The sequence below is a fragment of the Ranitomeya imitator genome, chromosome 7, assembly GCF_032444005.1.
Source record: "Ranitomeya imitator isolate aRanImi1 chromosome 7, aRanImi1.pri, whole genome shotgun sequence".
Classification (NCBI taxonomy): Eukaryota; Metazoa; Chordata; class Amphibia; order Anura; family Dendrobatidae; genus Ranitomeya; species Ranitomeya imitator.
In genome coordinates this window covers 155,135,791-155,155,976 of record NC_091288.1, presented here as the reverse complement: position 1 = coordinate 155,155,976, position 20,186 = coordinate 155,135,791, and the positions used below count along the sequence as shown (strand labels likewise).

Below are 20,186 nucleotides of genomic sequence, written 5' to 3'. Positions count from 1 at the left end.
CACCTGTGTGTTGTAGTCCTACCCTGCTGAGCATTCGGAATAGTCCTCACAACTGCTGTTCTCGTTCGTTCGTTCTCTACAGCTCTCTCTCTCGTTCTTTGGTTCCAGATGTTACTAGTTTCTAACGTCTCCCAGGTATATTATGGCTAGGACGCCACCCGTGTGACGGGAAGGCTTGGAGGTCTTCCGGGACCCTAGAGACGCCCCTCTCCCAATGTTGCCCCCTATGTATTCGTAGGTGTAGTAAGGTAGACAGCCAACCTATGATTAACTGTCCAGCGGCGTTTGAAGTAAGGCCTGAAGTCAGTTACTCCTACGGTGTTCCGGCCACCGACTACGCGCCTCAGTAAGATGTTGCCTCTCTCTCTCTCGGCACGACTCTTACTGGCTCTCCTTTGTGCTTGATCTCGTTTACACGGTTCCACAATATCCTTCCCTTCATGTCTCTTTCTTAGGAAACCGCCGCAGGGTGTGCAGGTGCGGTTCCGTTACGTCCTGTTCTGTTCGCTAGGCACCTGCCAGGTTCCCACGCCTGACAGGGACCCCCCTGTGCCTTCTCCCTGCAACACCCCCTGCCACGGGATGTTGCCTGGTTCCAACCCAGTCAGCTTCTCACTAACTTCCTCCCCAGCCCCTAGTTTTACCAGTGTGAGGAGTGGCCCAATAAATAAAGCCTTTTTCTCCCCCTAGTGGCCGGAGTGTGAAGTGTAATGTGTTCTGGTGATACCTGGTCAGGAGAACTCCTTAGTGCCATCAGACGTACTGCTACTCCCCTTAGCGGCAGAGTGCCATACTGCAACGACCAGGTCTCTGGGGCGCTGCACTCCCCCCCGGTTAAATCCAGTACTCCTGGACTGGGAAGAAGAACAACAATATAATACAGCAAAAGACATACAAATTTTTGAAATGCTTTGAACAAGTAAATAGAAGAGGTGCTTCCCTTTATGGGAGGTAAGGACACTTGAACATTAAAAACAAAAACAAGGTTAAATATTTTTAACCCCTTAGTGACCGCCAATACGCCTTTTAACTGACCTGAGATATAAGAGACATATCCCCATACAGGTGACAATCCAGTAGCTGTCAGCTGTCCACTATAGCTGACAACTTGCTGCATCAGCCATGATCAGTGTTTGCACCATCCAAATCTATTTAACCCCTTAGATGCTGCTGTCAATAGTGACTACATAATTATAAACGGTTAACAGACTGTAGGGGCTTCCTCTTTATCCCAATTGGTGGTCTCAGATCATGATTGCATGGTCCTGATGTTTGTCATGGAAATTCATGACCAAATAGTGGCCTTAGAGTCTGTCGGCTGTAGTAACCTGTTCAGAAGTTAGTGACACTTAGGTGATAAAAATACACATTTTCATTTTTCTCATGCCACTTTGCATTAATTCCTGAAAATCACCTGAAGGGTTAACAAACGACCTGACTGCAGTTTTCAATATGTCAGGGGGTGCTGTTTTTAAAATGGTATCACTTGTGGGGATTTCCCTATATATATGACCCCCAAATTCACTTCAAACATGGATAGGTCCCTAAAAAAATACATTTTGTAAATTTCCTTGAAAAAAATTTAAATTGTTGCTACATTTTTAATCCTCCTAAAATGCTAACAAAATAAAATAACATTTTGCAAATGGTGCTGTTGTAAAGCAGACATGTGGGAAATGTTATTTATTAATGTTTTGCTGTGGTATGACTATCGTGATTAAAGGGATAATCATTCAAAGTTTGAAAATTGCTAATTTTTTAACATTTTTTTCAAATTTCTGATATTTTTTATAAATAAACATAAAGCATATAAACCTAAATTTACCATTATCATAAAGTATAATGTGTCACGAAAAAACAATCTCAAAATCACTGGGCTTTGTTGAAGCATTCCAGAGTTATTACCACATAAAGTGACACTGGTCAGATTTCAAAAATTTGGCTCCGTCACTAAGGGGTTAAATAACATTTTTGACTATAAATAACTCTCAGTACCCAGCCGGGTATTCTACTAAGTGCAAACTCTGAACAGTAAGTTAACTTTTCCTTTAAGGGCGTATACTCTGAACCCACTAAAGGCCTACCATAAAATGCTATATAACTCAACTTCTCTTTCCGTTCCAACTTCACCAATGCAGGACCGCCTAGCTCCTTGGCTGGGCCTACTGCCATTGTGCCAACCATCTTTTTACATCTCTCAGGAGGACTCTCTCTCTAACCCCTACGGGTTCACTTTAAGCTATCCTGTCCTCAATCTCTGTCAACATTATCTAAATTTCCTAAATTTCAACATTATTAACGTTTTAACTTTCATTGCAACAATCAAGTAAACATTCCCTTTAAGAGGGACCCAAGTCTCTAGTAAGTAGTGCAGATTCTCTCTCTGTCTGCAAGTCCACCGAAAGCAAGACCTTCTGCATCATATCTCGAAGCATCATCTTTGCAAAGTCTTCTCTCGCTTGTAAAACCAGTAGGGAGCACCTTTAAGAAGGTGCAAACTATATACAAAAACAGTTTTGAATCATTCACCGTCCATGATCCGGCAGTCTTTTAAACAGTGATAACTTGTGAAACGTAGAAAAGAAATAGAAAACATTAGGGATCCCGGGTAAACAAAGGGATCCCTAGGAGTTAACCCTGGATGGGTTTAAAGTAGCAGCAACAGCAGGAAACAGTTAACTATATACATTTCAGGTCTCCGAGGTTTAGTTCTATAGTAGGTTGCAAGGCATCCATCGGTAGGGGACTCTTCCCGGCCGCGGAAGTTCCGGTTCCGTGTTCTCACCTGTTGCAGTGTCATTGCCATGGGTTCGTCGCTCAGGTGCGGCCAGGTCACCCGGTGTCTGGATCCGAATGTCAGCTTGGGTTGCAAGTTTTGTAGTAGCGATAGTGCACACTGTGGTGACAGGGGTGGAATTCATCAAATCCGGGTTAGTCGTAGTCAGGACAGCAGGTGACACCACTACCGGCTCGCATCGGTAAACGTTCCGAGCGCACCACCCTTGCGCACTCCGATGGCGGGTGTACATCACCTGGTCCCCTTGATACAGCAATTGATCGTCCCATCTATCGCGACGCGGGGTCTTCACGTTGTAGCTAGTAAAGAAGATTTCTGTCGGTAGCCCCGGTTCCTGTATATAGCCCCAACCCCGCTTCGGGTGAAAGGCTAGCACAGTTCCCCGCTTTACCGGACTTCCTTTATTGCGTCCTGTCTTTGGTCCTTGTACTTTCGGTGGGTCACTCTGTTCAGTCTCCTTTCGGTCTTTCCAGTGTAAAATCAGGCATTGTTTATATTGTTCCCAAGTGAGTGCAGCAATGCTGAGGCCCTCCTGTCTGGTCCCGTCTGGCTCAATCCTCGGGTTATCCCATTGGAAGATCACCCCCTCTGAGCTTACATCCAGTGGTATCCCCATAGTCGTCGGTAGCGGAGGCACCAGCTTCTCCATAGTGCCGGGGACGATAGCCACCAGTTCGGGAGCAGTGAATAGGTTACTGTCAGGACGGGGAGCGGTCATGGGAACTGGATCGGTCAGGGGGGCAGGGGCGTTTTCCATACCTCCGTCTGATGTGGTTTCACCGATGCCGATCGGTTCCGTTGATAAGGACACTGGAGTCGGCTGCGGCCCGGACTGCGGTTCTTCCGAGGCGGTTCTCGGTGACAGTCCCGACCTCCATTGCTTCACATCGGCTGGCTCCACGCTCGGGACAGGCTGACTCGGCTCCTCCGCCCGCGGCTCCAAGAAGTCCGAATCCTCCAGTCGTGGTAGATTCAAGTCCGGGTCCCACTCCGGGGCCTGCAATGACACTCATACACTGCTCCTCCATTTTCGGTGGGTGGAGCTCCTTCTTGTCTTGGTTCCCGCCGTTGCAAATCAGGGGGTGGTTCTCCTCTGCTTCGGGGCAGATCGTCCTCCCGCAACAGCAATCGGAGGGGGCGGTCAGCACTTCTGGCGCCACTTAGATAGTCTCCTCCCATAGCACGCCCTCCTTCTTCTCCTGCGCTCCTCATGGCGCGGCAATGGCGGCAGTTTTGGCGGGAATCTCACGGCAGATCGCAATACACAATCTTTGCAATAAATCACAGTCCAACACGTTTCAATCACAGTTCCAAGGCACACATGACCCAATTCTTCAGGCTTAAGTACAATTCTGTTCGTGACGTCAGATTTGATCGCCCCCAGACACAGGGCCACGCATTTCGGTACCGGGCCTCTCTGGTTCGGTTCCGAGGCTGTCACGGTGGCTAGACCCGGTCCGCGACCCTGCTAAGGGGCGTCCAATGAGAGAGGTGAAGCAGTCTGTCAGTGGTTCGTGACGCCACCTGTGGTGTTCGGTCAGGGTGACCGACGCTGCTATGGGGTCCACTGGGGTGATGGAATGGCAGCTGGATGGTATACCTTCCCACAGGTGAAGTATGTCCCCAGGGCTTCCCAGTGGTGTAGGTGGCGATGGTGTGAGGTACAGTCAATAATGAGGACACAAGGTTGCAGTCTCATTACCTCTTTACTGAAGGCTTCAGGATCCTCAATCCAGAGTACGTTTAACAGGGCTCTCAGAGACCGGCCGGTCCGATGGGCACATCCAGAGCTTCCTTCGCAGATGGAAATCGTTGCCTACCACTAGCGCCTGTGTGTTGTAGTCCTACCCTGCTGAGCATTCGGAATAGTCCTCACAACTGCTGTTCTCGTTCGTTCGTTCTCTACAGCTCTCTCTCTCGTTCTTTGGTTCCAGATGTTACTAGTTTCTAACGTCCCTCAGGTATATTATGGCTAGGACGCCACCCGTGTGACGGGAAGGCTTGGAGGTCTTCCGGGACCCTAGAGACGCCCCTCTCCCAATGTTGCCCCCTATGTCTTCGTAGGTGTAGTAAGGTAGACAGCCAACCTATGATTAACTGTCCAGCGGAGTTTGAAGTAAGGCCTGAAGTCAGTTACTCCTACGGTGTTCCGGCCACCGACTACACGCCTCAGTAAGATGTTGCCTCTCTCTCTCTCGGCACAACTCTTACTGGCTCTCCTTTGTGCTTGATCTCGTTTACTCGGTTCCACAATATTCTTCCCTTCGTGTCTCTTTCTTAGGATACCGCCGCAGGGTGTGCAGGCGCGGTTCCGTTACATTCTGTTCTGTTCGCTAGGCACCTGCCAGGTTCCCATGCCTGACAGGGACCCCCCTGTGCCTTCTCCCTGCAACACCCCCTGCCACGGGATGTTGCCTGGTTCCAACCCAGTCAGCTTCTCACTAACTTCCTCCCCAGCCCCTAGTTTTACCAGTGTGAGGAGTGGCCCAATAAATAAAGCCTTTTTCACCCCCTAGTGGCCGGAGTGTGAAGTGTAATGTGTTCTGGTGATACCTGGTCAGGAGAACTCCTTAATGCCATCAGACGTACCGCTACTCCCCTTAGCGGCAGAGTGCCATACTGCAACGACCAGGTCTCTGGGGCGCTGCAATAGTATTTACTGCATTCCCCAATATACAGTATGAAATGCACCACAGACGCACACGCATTATGTTGTCCAGAGCAGGCCCCTATATAAAGTATGATGTCCACCAAAGCTTCTCGTACAGTATGATGTCCCCCATAACCACCCCATACAGTATGATGGACACCACAGCCCCAACATACGATAATGTATCCCATAGACCTCCACACAGTATAATGTCCATCTCAGCCACCCAACACCGTATAATATCTAACACAACCACTCTACACAGTATGATTGTCCACCCACAGCTACCACACACAGAATGATAGTTCCCCAACACACTATGAAGATCAATCTCCCATAACCCAAATACAGTATTATGGTCCCCCACAGCCCCTATATAGTGTGATGGTTCACCTTAATGCTTTTTATATACTATGATGGTCCACCTCACAGCCCCTTACATACTATGATGGACCACCTCATAGCACCTACAAGTGCTTCTCACTAAATTAGAATATCATCAAAAAGTTCATTTATTTCAGTTCTTCAATACAAAAAGTGAAACTCATATATTATATTGAGTCATTACAAACAGAGTGATCTATTTCAAGTGTTTATTTCTGTTAATGTTTATGATTATGGCTTACAGCCAATGAAAACCCAAAAGTCATTATCTCAGTAAATTTGAATAATTAGCAAAAAACAGATGCGATGGCTTCCTAAGTGTTTAAAAAGGTTCCTTAGGCTACGTTCACATTAGCGTCGCGTCGCTGTTGCGTCGGCGACGCAGCGGCGACGCACGGAAAAACACGCGCAAACGCGCGCAAGCGCGCGTTTTGCGACGCGTGCGTCGTTTTTTGACGAAATCGGACGCAAGAAAAATGCAACTTGTAGCATTTTCTTGCGTCCGACGCTAGCGTCTAAAACGACGCACGTGTCGGAAAACGCGTGCAAAAAGACGCACGCGTCCCCTATGTTAAACATAGGGGCGCGTCGCCGCTGCGTCGCCGCTGCGTCGCCGACGCAACAGCGACGAAACGCTAATGTGAACGTAGCCTTAGTCTGTTTCAGTAGGCTCCACAATCATGGTGATGACTGCTGACTTGACAGATGTCCACAATGAGGGTAACCCACAAAAGGTCATTGCTAAAGAAGCTGGCAGTTCACAGAGTGCTGAATCATCGAAGGGAAAAGTGTAGTACAAAAAGGTGCACAAGTAACCGGGATAACCGCAGCCATGAAAGGATTGTTAAGAATAGGCCATTAAAAAATTTTGGAGAGATTCACAAGGAGTGGACTGCTGCTGAGGTCATTGTGTCAAGAGCCACCACATACAGACATATCCTGGACATCTGATACAAGTCTTGCATTCCTTGTGTCAAGTCACTCATGACCAATAGACAATGCCAGAAGGAGAAAAAGAACTGGACTGTTGCTCAGTGGTCCAAGGTGTTGTTTTCAGATGAAAGTAAACTTTGCATTTAATTTGGAAATCAAGGTCCCAGAGTCTGGAGGAAGAGTGGAGAGTCACACTATACAAGCTGCTTGAGGTCTATTGTGAAGTTTCCACAATCAGTGATGGTTTGGGGAGCCATGTCATTTGCTGGTGTAGGTCCACTGTGTTTTATCAAGACCAAAGTCAGCGCAGCCGTCTACCTGGAAATTTTAGAGCACATCATGCTTCTCTCTGCCGATAAGTTTTTTGGAGAAGGAAATTTAATTCTCCAGCAGGACTTGGCACATGTACACACTGCCAAAAGTACCAATACCTGGTTTAAAAACAACAGTATCACTGTACTTAATTGGCCAGCAAACTCACCTGATCTTAACCCCATAGAGAGGAAGATGTCAAGAGGAAGATGAGACACCTGACCCAACAATGCAGATGAGCTGAAGGCTGCTATCAAAGCAACCTGGACTTCCATAACAACTCAACAGCGCCACATGTTGATTGTCTTGATGCCATGCCGCATTGATGCAGTAATTGATGCAAAAGGAGCCCTTACCAAGTATTAAGTGCTTTTCTTGAACATACATTTCAGTAGGCCAACATTTTGGATTTTAAAATAATTTTTCAAGCTTGTGTTATAAAGTATTCTAATTTACAGAGATAATGACGTTTGGGTTTTCATTGGCTGTAAGCTATAATCAATATCATTAACAGAAAAAAACACTTGAAATAGATCACTCTATTTGGAATGACTCTATATAATATACAGGAAAGATACATATCTTTGTACAATGTTATCCAGTAGATAGAGCAATATTTAGATTTCAGTATATGAATTTCACTTTTTGTATTGAAGAACTAAAATAAATTAACTTTTTGAAGATATTCTAATTTATTGAGAAGCACTTGTGCGGCACCCCAGGGTCCTGGTCATCCAAGTAGTGTCGCTTTCCTCCTGGGGAGAGTGATGCTACGTTTGGAGGCAAGGAAGGATAACTGCATCCAGGTACCACAAACATGCAACACTTCACACTCCAGGCCACCAGGGGGAGCTTCTGATCCTATTTATTAGGTGACTCCCTATATATATATATATATATATATATATAACTGGTAGTCTGTAGGGAAAGTTAGAAAGTTCCAGACAGCCGTCTGAGGAGGACAGAGAGTCCACGGAGCTGTGCATGCCCACAGAACTGCAGCTCCCAGAAAGAGACATTTTGAAGGCTGAATTGTTCGCAGTGGGCTTGCAGGGGAAGGAGCACAAAAGAGGATATCAGGAGGGGACCAGCCCCGAGCAGGCTGCCTCCTTCTGAGGCGCAGAGACCGCTAGCCGGAACACCGAGGTTGTAAGGAACTCTATGACTTACATCAGAGACCGGCAGGACAGCTAATTGCACGTTACCTGTCCGACCTAACACCCAGGAGGCACGGTGACAACCTTAGGGGCTGGGGAGTGCTAGAGTCCCTGTAAACCACCTCAATTCACCAGTCATATGGGTATGTCCTATCCAATCCGGGGGAGAGAGAGATAACATCTGTGAGGACCTTATGAGAAGCTTAGCAGTAAGGGACTACACCACCACAGCGCTAGAGGAAAGGCTTTTATTCTCCACCTGGACAAGGGGACTCTGGACTTGCCTCCAAACCGGCCGGATTCTGCCTGCCCTGTGGTCTGGTGCTCTGGACTGTGGATGCTGAAGTCTTCAGTAAAGGTAAAGAAACCGCAACCCTGTGTCCTCGTTCTTCTCTGCGCCACTCACCATTCACCATCCATACACCGGGAAGCCCAGGGGATATACTTCACCTGTGGGAAGGTATACCATCTAGCTGTCATAACATCACCCCAGCGGACCCCTTAAAGCAGCGTCGGTCACCCTGACCGAATACCACAGGTGGCATCACGAACATAAACTTTATCCCTTTAAAGACCTTTCCCCTTTTACATGGGCGCCCAGGGCCACGGACCCGGTTGCAGCCACCGTGACATCCCCCTGTGAACACTGGACCCGGTACCGAGTACCCCACTGCCAAGACGGGGCGACCCACTTGTATATAGTATGGTGGTCCCCCCAACTGCCCCCCGTATAGAATGATGGTCTCCCAACAGCCCCATATAAATTATGATGGTCCCCCCAACAGTACCATATATAGTCTGGTGGCCGCAGACATAAAGGAAGCCCATGGCCTGTCAGGGTAAGTGCTCCATCACAAGTGTTAACTTGTGGACACCTATACTGTTGATAGCATAGCAAACAAGGCAGCCCATAGCTGGACAGGCCCTTCTGGCATTTGCCAGAATTGTCAGGTGGCCAGTCTGGCCCTGATCCAAAGATTCACAGAGTCAAGAGGAGGAAATCATCTGCACCGATGCCTATTTTTTTTCCTTTCAGTTTGATCCAGGGCCGGACGATGTAGGGTCCGAGCAGAATCAAAACCCTCGTCAACAGACGTTAACCTTGGGGAGTGGAGGTGATCCTGATGAGACTCAGATACTTGAGGTGCACGCAGACTGTACTGTACTGTCAGGGCAGGAAGAGGAGGAGGGTGACTATCAGGGTGAGGAATGGGAGTACAGAGAGGATGATGATGAGGTAGTAGATCCCACTTAATGTAAACCCAGAGGCATGCAGCTGGGTAGCTCAGCAGAGGAGGAGGAGGAAGATGAGGAGGTCACATTGCAGCTTTCCGCAGACACAGTTATGCAGCCATGACATGCAATGCATCCTCAGCCCCAACTAAGTCAGTAGCCAGCAGCATTCGTGGGTCTGCAGATGCCTAGCTTGGGTCTTTTTTTTCAGACCGTCAAAAATGACAAAAGTCACGTTATCTGCCAACTTTGTTAAAAACAATAGAGTAGAGGTATAAAAAAATGCAATAATTTGACTACTACATGCATGAACTGGCACATGCGCGATCAACTTGCGTTAATCTGGGAATCTCACTGTGCTAAAATGCAGACTAGTGGGCTTCACCAAACACCGTCCACCCCATAAACTGCATTTTCTGATTTTTCCTCCTCCTTCACCATGACAAGTGTTGTCACACAGATTTCCGGCCGCAGATCCTCCACTTGTTTACCCGCTGCAGTACGGGTGAGTGAGAGCGCATCAGCTGATACGGAAGTGCACAGTCCTGCTGTTTTGGATTGATCTTAGTTACTAAGCACACCTTATCTTTCTCAATCCACCATATCATCTCCGCCTGCACCTCTCTCACAGTCCAGCATCTTGTCATGTTCACTCTACTCCACCCTGTCCAATATAAGAAAATCAACCATCAGCACTCAGCTTGGAGGATGCACGCTCCAAAGTCCAAGGATCCAATCGGACCAAATAATCACAAATAGAAAAGAAGAGCAGCATCCATACCGGGTGATAGAGATCCAAGAAACGATTTATTCTGCCATCAAAGGTTACAAAGTTTCGGCCATGGTGGCCTTTGTCAAGTACACACAATCTCAGTAATGGCCATCTTTAAATAGTGTGGAGCCCACATGGGCACCAATCATCATCAAGGGGCGGCCTTTATTAAATATACATAAACATAAAAAAATTAGTGCATAAATCACTATCGACATCTAATCACAGACCCAATAATACCCCAATCACATAACCCCTAACAGAAAATATATACAGAAACAGTACAAAAAACATAGCATCCCTTCACAGGCCAATAGCTGTGTTCGTTGCTCCGTTGTCATGGTGAGGCTTCATCCAATCATATACATTTGATAGGGCAAACCCCTTCCTTGTCCAATCACCAAGCGTTAGAGAAAAGGGCGCAAAGTCTATGGCCCTCCAATGATAACCAACCTGCAGGAGAAAATCCACATGGCCATAGAACGCCAGCGCATGCGCACGAAGCACACCACACGGCCGATCATGTGACCGCCCCGTGGTGCCGCCCAGCGCGCACGCGCTAGAAATCACAGGTCAGGCGCCGGCGCCGGAGAGAGAAGGCACAGCGAACACCACATGGCCGACACCGGAGACAACACAGCGTATCAGCGCCAGGGTCTCCGGTCCGCCCACATGCGACACTGCGCCTGCGCTCCCAGGATAACCGCAAACATAGCCAAATCCATCCGAGGAGGACAAAATGTCGCCTGGATGGTAACTTTGCCTGGCCCAATATCGGATTTCACCAAACGATCTCTCAAGTTACGCCCTCGTCTATACGACAATATAGGGCGTGGACTAAAATCTTGAATGTGGGGCAAACACCTATGTAATATCCCCCAATGTTTATTGAGAATATTGGCAATACCATTACTGGCTGGACAATACGTAGAGACAAACGGCACTCGTTTTGGTTTATCCCTCATGTTATGTGTCTGTAGGTCATCATTAGTCAATCTGGTCGCCTTATCCCTATAACCCAACACCTTCACCTTTGTATACCCTCTCTGAATAAATTTATTACACATTTCGTCAAGTCTTGTGTCACACATCTCTGTGTCAGTAACTATTCTTCGTACCCGAATCAGCTGGCTCCAAGGTAATGAGTCCATCATACGTCTTGGATGGTAGCTATCATAACACAAAAGACTGTTCCTGTCAGTCACTTTTGTAAATAAATCAGTCCAAAGTTTATCATCTTTTTTATAGACCAAAGTGTCCAAAAATTGTACCTGGTCAACCGAACAAGTCATTGTGAATTTTAACTCCGGGTGTATACCATTAAGTTCCGCCAAGAAGTCCAGGAGGCACTCGTGGCTACCTTCCCATACACAAAAAATGTCATCGATGTAGCGCCACCAGGCCCACACGTGCCGCCAGAAGATGGATCTGTACACATGTTGGTCCTCGAGTACCGCCATGTAGATGTTAGCATAAGTGGGGGCCACATTGGACCCCATGGCGGTACCCCGTAACTGCTGGTAGTACTCATCCCCAAAGAGGAAAAAATTCCTCCCGAGGATGAACTCCAGCAGTATGAGGACCAACTGTGCACAATCCGGGGGCACGTCCGAGCCCGATAGCGCCACACCGACAGCACTCAAACCTCTTGCATGTTCAATGGATGTGTATAATGACACAATATCGAAAGAAACCAAAAACGTAGAGGCACCCACAGAGATGGTACTCAATTTCACCAAAAAATCATTTGTGTCCCTAATATAGGAACGGGCTGAAGTCGAAAAAACACGTAAAATTCTATCCAGAAAGATTGCAACCTTATTACACATCGACCCCCGACCCGATACAATAGGGCGCCCGGGGGGATTTAGTAAATCCTTATGTATCTTGGGCAATGTGTACAGAACTGGGGTAATAGGCGCACTAACAAATATTCTGACGGAGGAGGACGCAATACGGATTTTATCCGGTACCTCTAGTGACCATGCTTTTTTAAGTAAGCCTACGGCTGATATGATATGTAAAAGACATGAGAGTGAGAAGTGAAGGTTGATCTCTTTTGAGTTGCATGTGACCACACTCACTGAATACTACAAGGCCCGTAGGATTCCTCGTGGCCTACGCCCACACCTACGTCCGACTTTGTTGGTGGACAATGTTCAATTTTGTAACAAGTTTGAGTCAATCACTAACACATTTTCATTTGATCTGATGCTCCTGAATATAGAGTTTCTCCATAAGGAGATGGAGCTGATCAAGACATCTGTGATTGATTTAGAGCAACAATTGACCGGCTTGATGTCTGTGCAAGAATTGGAAACTTACAAGCATAAACTGGAGGAAAATCTTGTTAAATTCCAGAGTGATATCGAGAAAACAAAAAGATCAAAATGGTTCCGCGATATGGAGGATTATAAGTCGGGTCGAATTTTTTCATGGCATCCGGGTACACAATTATCATTTAATAATAGGAGATCTAGACCTCTTCAGCAGAAAAGGAGAAGGAGACCTCAGGAGAGGGATCCACAGAGATTTGGGTTTACCACGGCAGAATCTGATTCGACGGATGATTCTAACATGGGGGCTGCCTCTTCTTCCTCTTCGAGTTTTTTAGGGGCCAAACAATTGGCCATAACAGCAACAAAAGGAGGTACCGGAGAGGGGGGAGGAAGCACAAGAGATGGCGGCATGAGCAGAGAACGGAGGAAGTTTCACAGGTCCCCCATGAGGACACGGAACATGGACGAGCGGCGGAAAGCGAATTGAATCGTAATGAATTGGTGGTAAATATATCATCTGTGCAGTTGTCAGAAATTGAACATAATATGTTGTCTAAGGGCTTGTCTTTTTGTCCGAAGAATTCTCCTGACTGGTTCCAGATTGAATGTGATTTGTTTGCCTTCTATAGAAGGTTGCGGCTTACCTCTTATTTTTCTGAGATACATCAGGGTGGTGATGAACCCACGGAGGGGGCTATGGGGGGTTTTACGCTTAAGGGAGCTGGGTTATTCAACAAAAGCTCTTTTCAACCCCAGGTGAAGAATCAATTTGTGGAGTCTTATATTACTCTGGTGGAGAGGGACATTAAGAAATTAAGAGAGAAATTTCATAATGGTGGATTTAACAACTTATCCAGTGCGGAAAGACATGCCTTTGACTGTCTTTCCAAGAATACTGCGCTTACAGTGAAACCGGCCGATAAAGGCGGTGCGGTAGTGATTATGGACACTGTGAAATATAAGACTGAAATTATGACTCAATTGTCTGATACTGCAGTTTATAAAAAGTTGAAATGTGATCCTACTGCTATTTTCCAGAGAGAGTTGCAGCTTCTGATCGATGAGTCCTTAAACAATGGACTCATCGATCAGAAGCTGTCGGAATATTTGTTTGTTAGTGCGCCTATTACCCCAGTTCTGTACACATTGCCCAAGATACATAAGGATTTACTAAATCCCCCCGGGCGCCCTATTGTATCGGGTCGGGGGTCGATGTGTAATAAGGTTGCAATCTTTCTGGATAGAATTTTACGTGTTTTTTCGACTTCAGCCCGTTCCTATATTAGGGACACAAATGATTTTTTGGTGAAATTGAGTACCATCTCTGTGGGTGCCTCTACGTTTTTGGTTTCTTTCAATATTGTGTCATTATACACATCCATTGAACATGCAAGTGGTTTGAGTGCTGTCGGTGTGGCGCTATCGGGCTCGGACGTGCCCCGGGATTGTGCACAGTTGGTCCTCACACTGCTGGAGTTCATCCTCGGGAGGAATTTTTTCCTCTTTGGGGATGAGTACTACCAGCAGTTACGGGGTACCGCCATGGGGTCCAATGTGGCCCCCACTTATGCTAACATCTACATGGCGGTACTCGAGGACCAACATGTGTACAGATCCATCTTCTGGCGGCACGTGTGGGCCTGGTGGCGCTACATCGATGACATTTTTTGTGTATGGGAAGGTAGCCACGAGTGCCTCCTGGACTTCTTGGCGGAACTTAATGGTATACACTCGGAGTTAAAATTCACAATGACTTGTTCGGTTGACCAGGTACAATTTTTGGACACTTTGGTCTATAAAAAAGATGATAAACTTTGGACTGATTTATTTACAAAAGTGACTGACAGGAACAGTCTTTTGTGTTATGATAGCTACCATCCAAGACGTATGATGGACTCATTACCTTGGAGCCAGCTGATTCGGGTACGAAGAATAGTTACTGACACAGAGATGTGTGACACAAGACTTGACGAAATGTGTAATACATTTATTCAGAGAGGGTATCCAAAGGTGAAGGTGTTGGGTTATAGGGACAAGGCGACCAGATTGACTAATGATGACCTACAGACACATAACATGAGGGATAAACCAAAACGAGTGCCGTTTGTCTCTACGTATTGTCCAGCCAGTAATGGTATTGCCAATATTCTCAATAAACATTGGGGGATATTACATAGGGGTTTGCCCCACATTCAAGATTTTAGTCCACGCCCTATATTGTCGTATAGACGAGGGCGTAACTTGAGAGATCGTTTGGTGAAATCCGATATTGGGCCAGGCAAAGTTACCATCCAGGCGACATTTTGTCCTCCTCGGATGGGTAACTTTCCCTGTCTCAATTGTGCTTGCTGTGGAAATATGCTTAAGGGTGACAGCTTTTGTCACCCTCGTACTGGTAAAAAATGTATGATTAACGAACGGTACACATGTTCATCAAAATTTGTTATCTATTTAATAGTGTGCCCATGTGGACTAATGTACGTTGGTGAAACAACGAGAGAAATAAGAACAAGGATAAGTAAGCACAAGAGTACGATACGTACAAACTTACAGGATTTACCAATTCCAAAGCATTTTAGTGAATGTAGACATTCCATCAATCAGCTGCGTTTTAGAGTCATTGATGGGGTTCCTGCTCTGAGGAGAGGGGGTGACAGGACACTCAAATTGAAACAGAAGGAGTTGAGGTGGATCTCAGTATTAGAGACGCTACAGCCCAAAGGCCTTAATGTAGATTATAACCTACAGATTTGCATGACATAGTTGAATAACATAGTTGAATAGATGGATATCTGATATATGAGGTAGGTTGTAGATTTAATCTCAATTAATGATGTTCTTGCTCCCCCGTACTCATTTAGGGTATGTGTTTCCCCTCTGTGTATTTTTAATTGTGTGCTATTTTTGCAATTTTTGCAAATTTTATTAATTTTTATATTTCTTCTCCTCTTTTTATCCCTTTTCCCCTTCCCCCCCCTTTTTTTCCCCCCTTTTTTCCCTTCTTCTTTTACAGATAAGTCTGTGATTTGGCACCCTGGGAACAGACGGAGGCTGTCATTGTGTAAATTCTCCCTTCTTTTTGGGTGTTTTTTTCCTCCCTGTGTTCCTTGTCTGTCAGAATTGCTATGTAACCATTGTTTGTTAGCAGGGAATGGAGTTGCCATGGATTTGGCTATGTTTGCGGTTATCCTGGGAGCGCAGGCGCAGTGTCGCATGTGGGCGGACCGGAGACCCTGGCGCTGATACGCTGTGTTGTCTCCGGTGTCGGCCATGTGGTGTTCGCTGTGCCTTCTCTCTCCGGCGCCGGCGCCTGACCTGTGATTTCTAGCGCGTGTGCGCTGGGCGGCACCACGGGGCGGTCACATGATCGGCCGTGTGGTGTGCTTCGTGCGCATGCGCTGGCGTTCTATGGCCATGTGGATTTTCTCCTGCAGGTTGGTTATCATTGGAGGGCCATAGACTTTGCGCCCTTTTTTCTAACGCTTGGTGATTGGACAAGGAAGGGGTTTGCCCTATCAAATGTATATGATTGGATGAAGCCTCATCATGACAACGGAGCAACGAACACAGCTATTGGCCTGTGAAGGGATGCTATGTTTTTTGTACTGTTTCTGTATATATTTTCTGTTAGGGGTTATGTGATTGGGGTATTATTGGGTCTGTGATTAGATGTCGATAGTGATTTATGCACTAATTTTTTATGTTTATGTATATTTAATAAAGGCCGCCCCTTGATGGTGATTGGTGCCCATGTGGGCTCCACACTATTTAAAGATGGCCATTACTGAGATTGACTCTACTCCACCCTGTGTCAGCGCAGTAGCCTGCCCTCGTTTGTGCAGTTGTGTTCACATAAACGATTGATTCCTCCTACACATGGCAAAGTACACACCAGGGGATGGAGAACTAAATCCCTAGACATCAAGCTATCACTAGATATCAAGTCTTGGGATCAGGGCTGCCACTAGGAATTTTGGGGCACCATACTGACAAAATTTTCAGGGTCCCCTTGAAATTCCACCCAGGCTACATACCCTAGCCCAGCCTCCACCATCATTGCTTCCTCTCCCACCACCCCATCGTCCTTTTCACCACCACCAACATTGCCTTCTCCCCAACCACCCCCATCGTCCTTTTCACCACCACCAATGTTGCCTTCTCCACCACCTCCATCATTGCCTCCTCCCCCACCACTACTATCATTGTACTTTCCACCACAACTAACATTGCTTTCTCCCCCACCACCCCATCATTGACTTCCCTGACGAAGCTCCTCATGTGGGAGCGATACGCGTGGGTCATCGCCGTCACCTCCTCCGGACTGGGAATTTGTTCCCTTGCCCCTTCTATATGCTACGTTCTGGGTAATGTAACCCTCGGTTGTCTGGTATCCTATGGGACTTATTGTTGTCCCAAGTATGTGTACATTGGATTGTCATGAGCTATTTTAAGGACCCTATGGTATTTTTTGTTCTCCCATGTATATGCATATAGGACTTCCCATGAGCCACTTTATGGGCCCTATGGGATTTACTGTTTCCCCATGTATATGCATAGTGGATTTCTCATGAGCCATTCTATGGACCCTATGGGAATCATTGTTTCTTTATGTATATGCGTATGGGATTCTCATGAACCATTTTAGGGGTTTATTGGACCTATCTCTGATAATATATGCTCCTTATCTTAGGACCACGGAGGTAATTTCTCTGCTTTATTGAACTAGGGCTCTTTCTTTTCCTCATGAGCCGATAGGTTCACATTCTATATAAGTTTTGCATGTGATACTTTTCATTTGGGCTTATTACATGTCCTGAGGGGTGGCTGTTCTCATGCATTTGTTTTTAATTATGTTTTTATCGTTGTGATGTGTTCATGTTCATAAATAAACAATTTTGTGTTTCACTGTGCATATAATGGTGTGGTGTACATATGTTACAGCAGTGCTTTCCTTCTTAAGGTACCGTCACACTAAGCGACGCTGCAGCGATACCGACAACGATCCGGATCGCTGCAGCGTGGCTGTTTGGTCGCTGGAGAGCTGTCACACAGACAGCTCTCCAGCGACCAACGATCCCGAGGTCCCCGGTAACCAGGGTAAACATCGGGTTACTAAGCGCAGGGCCGCGCTTAATTACCCGATGTTTACCCTGGTTACCATCCTAAAAAGTAAAAAAACAAACGCTACATACTTACCTACCGCTGTCTGTCCTCGGCGCTCTGCTTCTCTGGTCTGGCTGTGAGCGCCGGGCAGCCGGAAAGCAGAGCGGTGACGTCACCGCTCTGCTTTCCGGCCGCTGTGCTCACAGCCAGACCAGAGAAGCAGAGCGCCGAGGACAGACAGCGGTAGGTAAGTATGTAGCATTTGTTTTTTTACTTTTTAGGATGGTAACCAGGGTAAACATCAGGTAACTAAGCGCGGCCCTGCGCTTAGTTACCCGATGTTTACCCTGGTTACCAGCGAAGACATCGCAGAATCGGTGTCACACACGCCGATTCAGCGATGTCTGCGGGGAGTCCAGCGACTAAATAAAGTTCTGGACTTTCTTCCCCGACCAGCGACAGCACAGCAGGGGCCTGATCGCTGGTGCCTGTCACACTGGACGATATCGCTAGCGAGGACGCTGCAACGTCACGGATCGCTAGCGATATCGTCTAGTGTGACGGTACGTATACTCTTCTTTCCACCACAACTAACATTGCTTTCTCCCCCACCACCCCCATCATTCCCCATTCCAACACCTCCATCATTGTCTCCCCCCACCACCATCATTATTGTCCTTTCTGCCACAACCATCATTGCCTTCCGCCGCACAATTGGTGGTCTTGTATTCATTTCTATGTTGCTCCAGTTCGACTCTGGATACTGCTGCTGATGTTTCAAACAATTTTTTGTGGAGTCTCGAATGTAGGTCTCCATCTGATGGGTTATCTTTAGTGGAAGGTGTGTCAGAGGCCTATTATACTGTTTCTGCTCTTTGTAAATTGATGTCATTTTACTGGTGTATGACAATAATTTTTTTAAATGTGGAGAATCCAAGTTGGGTCTCCTTCATGTGTGTTGACTGTAACAGTATAGCTCCCAGACCTGCAGGACTGCACTAACTTTCACTCAACTCAACTACCTGTGTTACTTATCCTTACATTTTTTTTACCAATAATATCCTATGAAACTGATGTTTGTGCCATCTGAGTATGGCTGGGAAAAAAAATTAAGCTGTTGCATGAGGTATCATGGCTCCCAGCAAAGAAGGCTTACTTTGTTCCCTTAACCACCAAGTTTTAATTGAAACTTCAATTCCAAGCTGTAAATGCTGGGCCACACCCTGATACCCTATGCATGGCCCATAGTGACTGCTGCTGTGCCATTTACAAATTTCTATTGTGGATCAAATTGATGCCACTTTTCTTTATGTATAACCCCAATTTTAGCTGTTTGAGAAGCTTTTTGTCATCCCTTATGGTGTTGTGTATATCTTTGGTTTTGCATCCCATTGAATTTAATGGGGTTTGAATACGTTCGTCAAACTGTTTGGGGAATATGTTCGGCCACCATCTGGACATTTGGCGAACCAAATCGAACTCAATCTTGGAAGGTACGGTCATCTCTAGTATTAATGTAATGTTAATTGAACAGAATTAATTTTAATGCATTGGTTCTGCCCTCTGCAACTGTGATCATCTGTCAAGTGGCCCTTTTTTGGGGAAATTATTTGTCCACCCCTACTCTAAGTGGCTAGAAAAATAAACTGTTTGCTTTTCTTTTACAGATTCTTGGAAACCTTCTGGTCATTATTTTGGCGTCTAACTTGGGATCTAAATTCACCCCTGAGGTCCATGCTACCTGGGAGAAGTTTTTGAAGAGCTTGGGATATTTGTAAATCATCACAAAGTTTCCTAGGAATAAACTTGTCACAGTTATATTTACAGCAACATTGTGATAGCTGAGCTTTTCTCATAAGAATTTGTTACAAACAATACAGTTAAATATAGAAATCAAAACTAATCATGTCTCTACCATAGATGTTGCAGCATGTCACAACTTCTATACTATTAACTCCATATTAAAAAAGTACAACTTCTATACCTTACTTCTATATTTCTAAATATATTTTCTGAATTGGGGTGCAGCACTAGCTAATAAAGCAACCATTAACTGCATGTTCTGTATTCACTTGTACATTTGTACATATACTGTAGTATGCTTTGTTCGTAAGTCATGCCTGGAGCGCTCCAATAATCAGATGTCTGGCACCGCAGCTGCATGTGTCGTGGCTGTGTGACATGCATGGAGAGCCTGTGTGTTGTGACTGTCACACAGCCGTGACACATGCAGCTGCAGCACTGAACTGCTAATTATTGGGAGCGCTCCATATATCCAGGTTCCTGCTGCAGCTTCTTCGGTAAGCGCTATAGCTTGCCGAATAAGGAGGGAGCCAAAGATATTCGCCTGTCTCTAGTCATTAGGACAAAGTTGAAGTTTGTCATCTATCTTATTACACAAAAATGCCTCATTCTTCACTTATCAGATTTGTCTCCTTCTCACCCCTGCCTGCTGCACTTATCACTTATGGTGGGTTTACACCACCCAACTTTAGACACTTAATGACCGCTAGTCAGCAACTGGTTTGCTCATTAGCGTTTTTTTAATTGCCTGTTTAGAAAAGCA

At 46.2% G+C, this 20,186-nt stretch overlaps 1 protein-coding gene across 4 annotated transcripts in view; it reads left to right on the top strand.

Annotated features, from left to right (window-relative positions):
* LOC138644980 (hemoglobin subunit beta-2-like) overlaps positions 1–19,678 on the top strand; it is a 214,898-nt gene extending 195,220 nt beyond the window's left edge. For all 4 annotated transcript variants that reach the window (XM_069733933.1, XM_069733935.1, XM_069733934.1 and 1 more), the window contains one exon: positions 19,288–19,678. In XM_069733933.1, coding sequence (XP_069590034.1) covers positions 19,288–19,398 — 111 coding nt within the window. In that variant the 3' untranslated portion in view covers positions 19,399–19,678. The remainder of the gene's footprint in view (positions 1–19,287) is intronic.
* Positions 19,679–20,186: the final 508 nt, after the last annotated feature.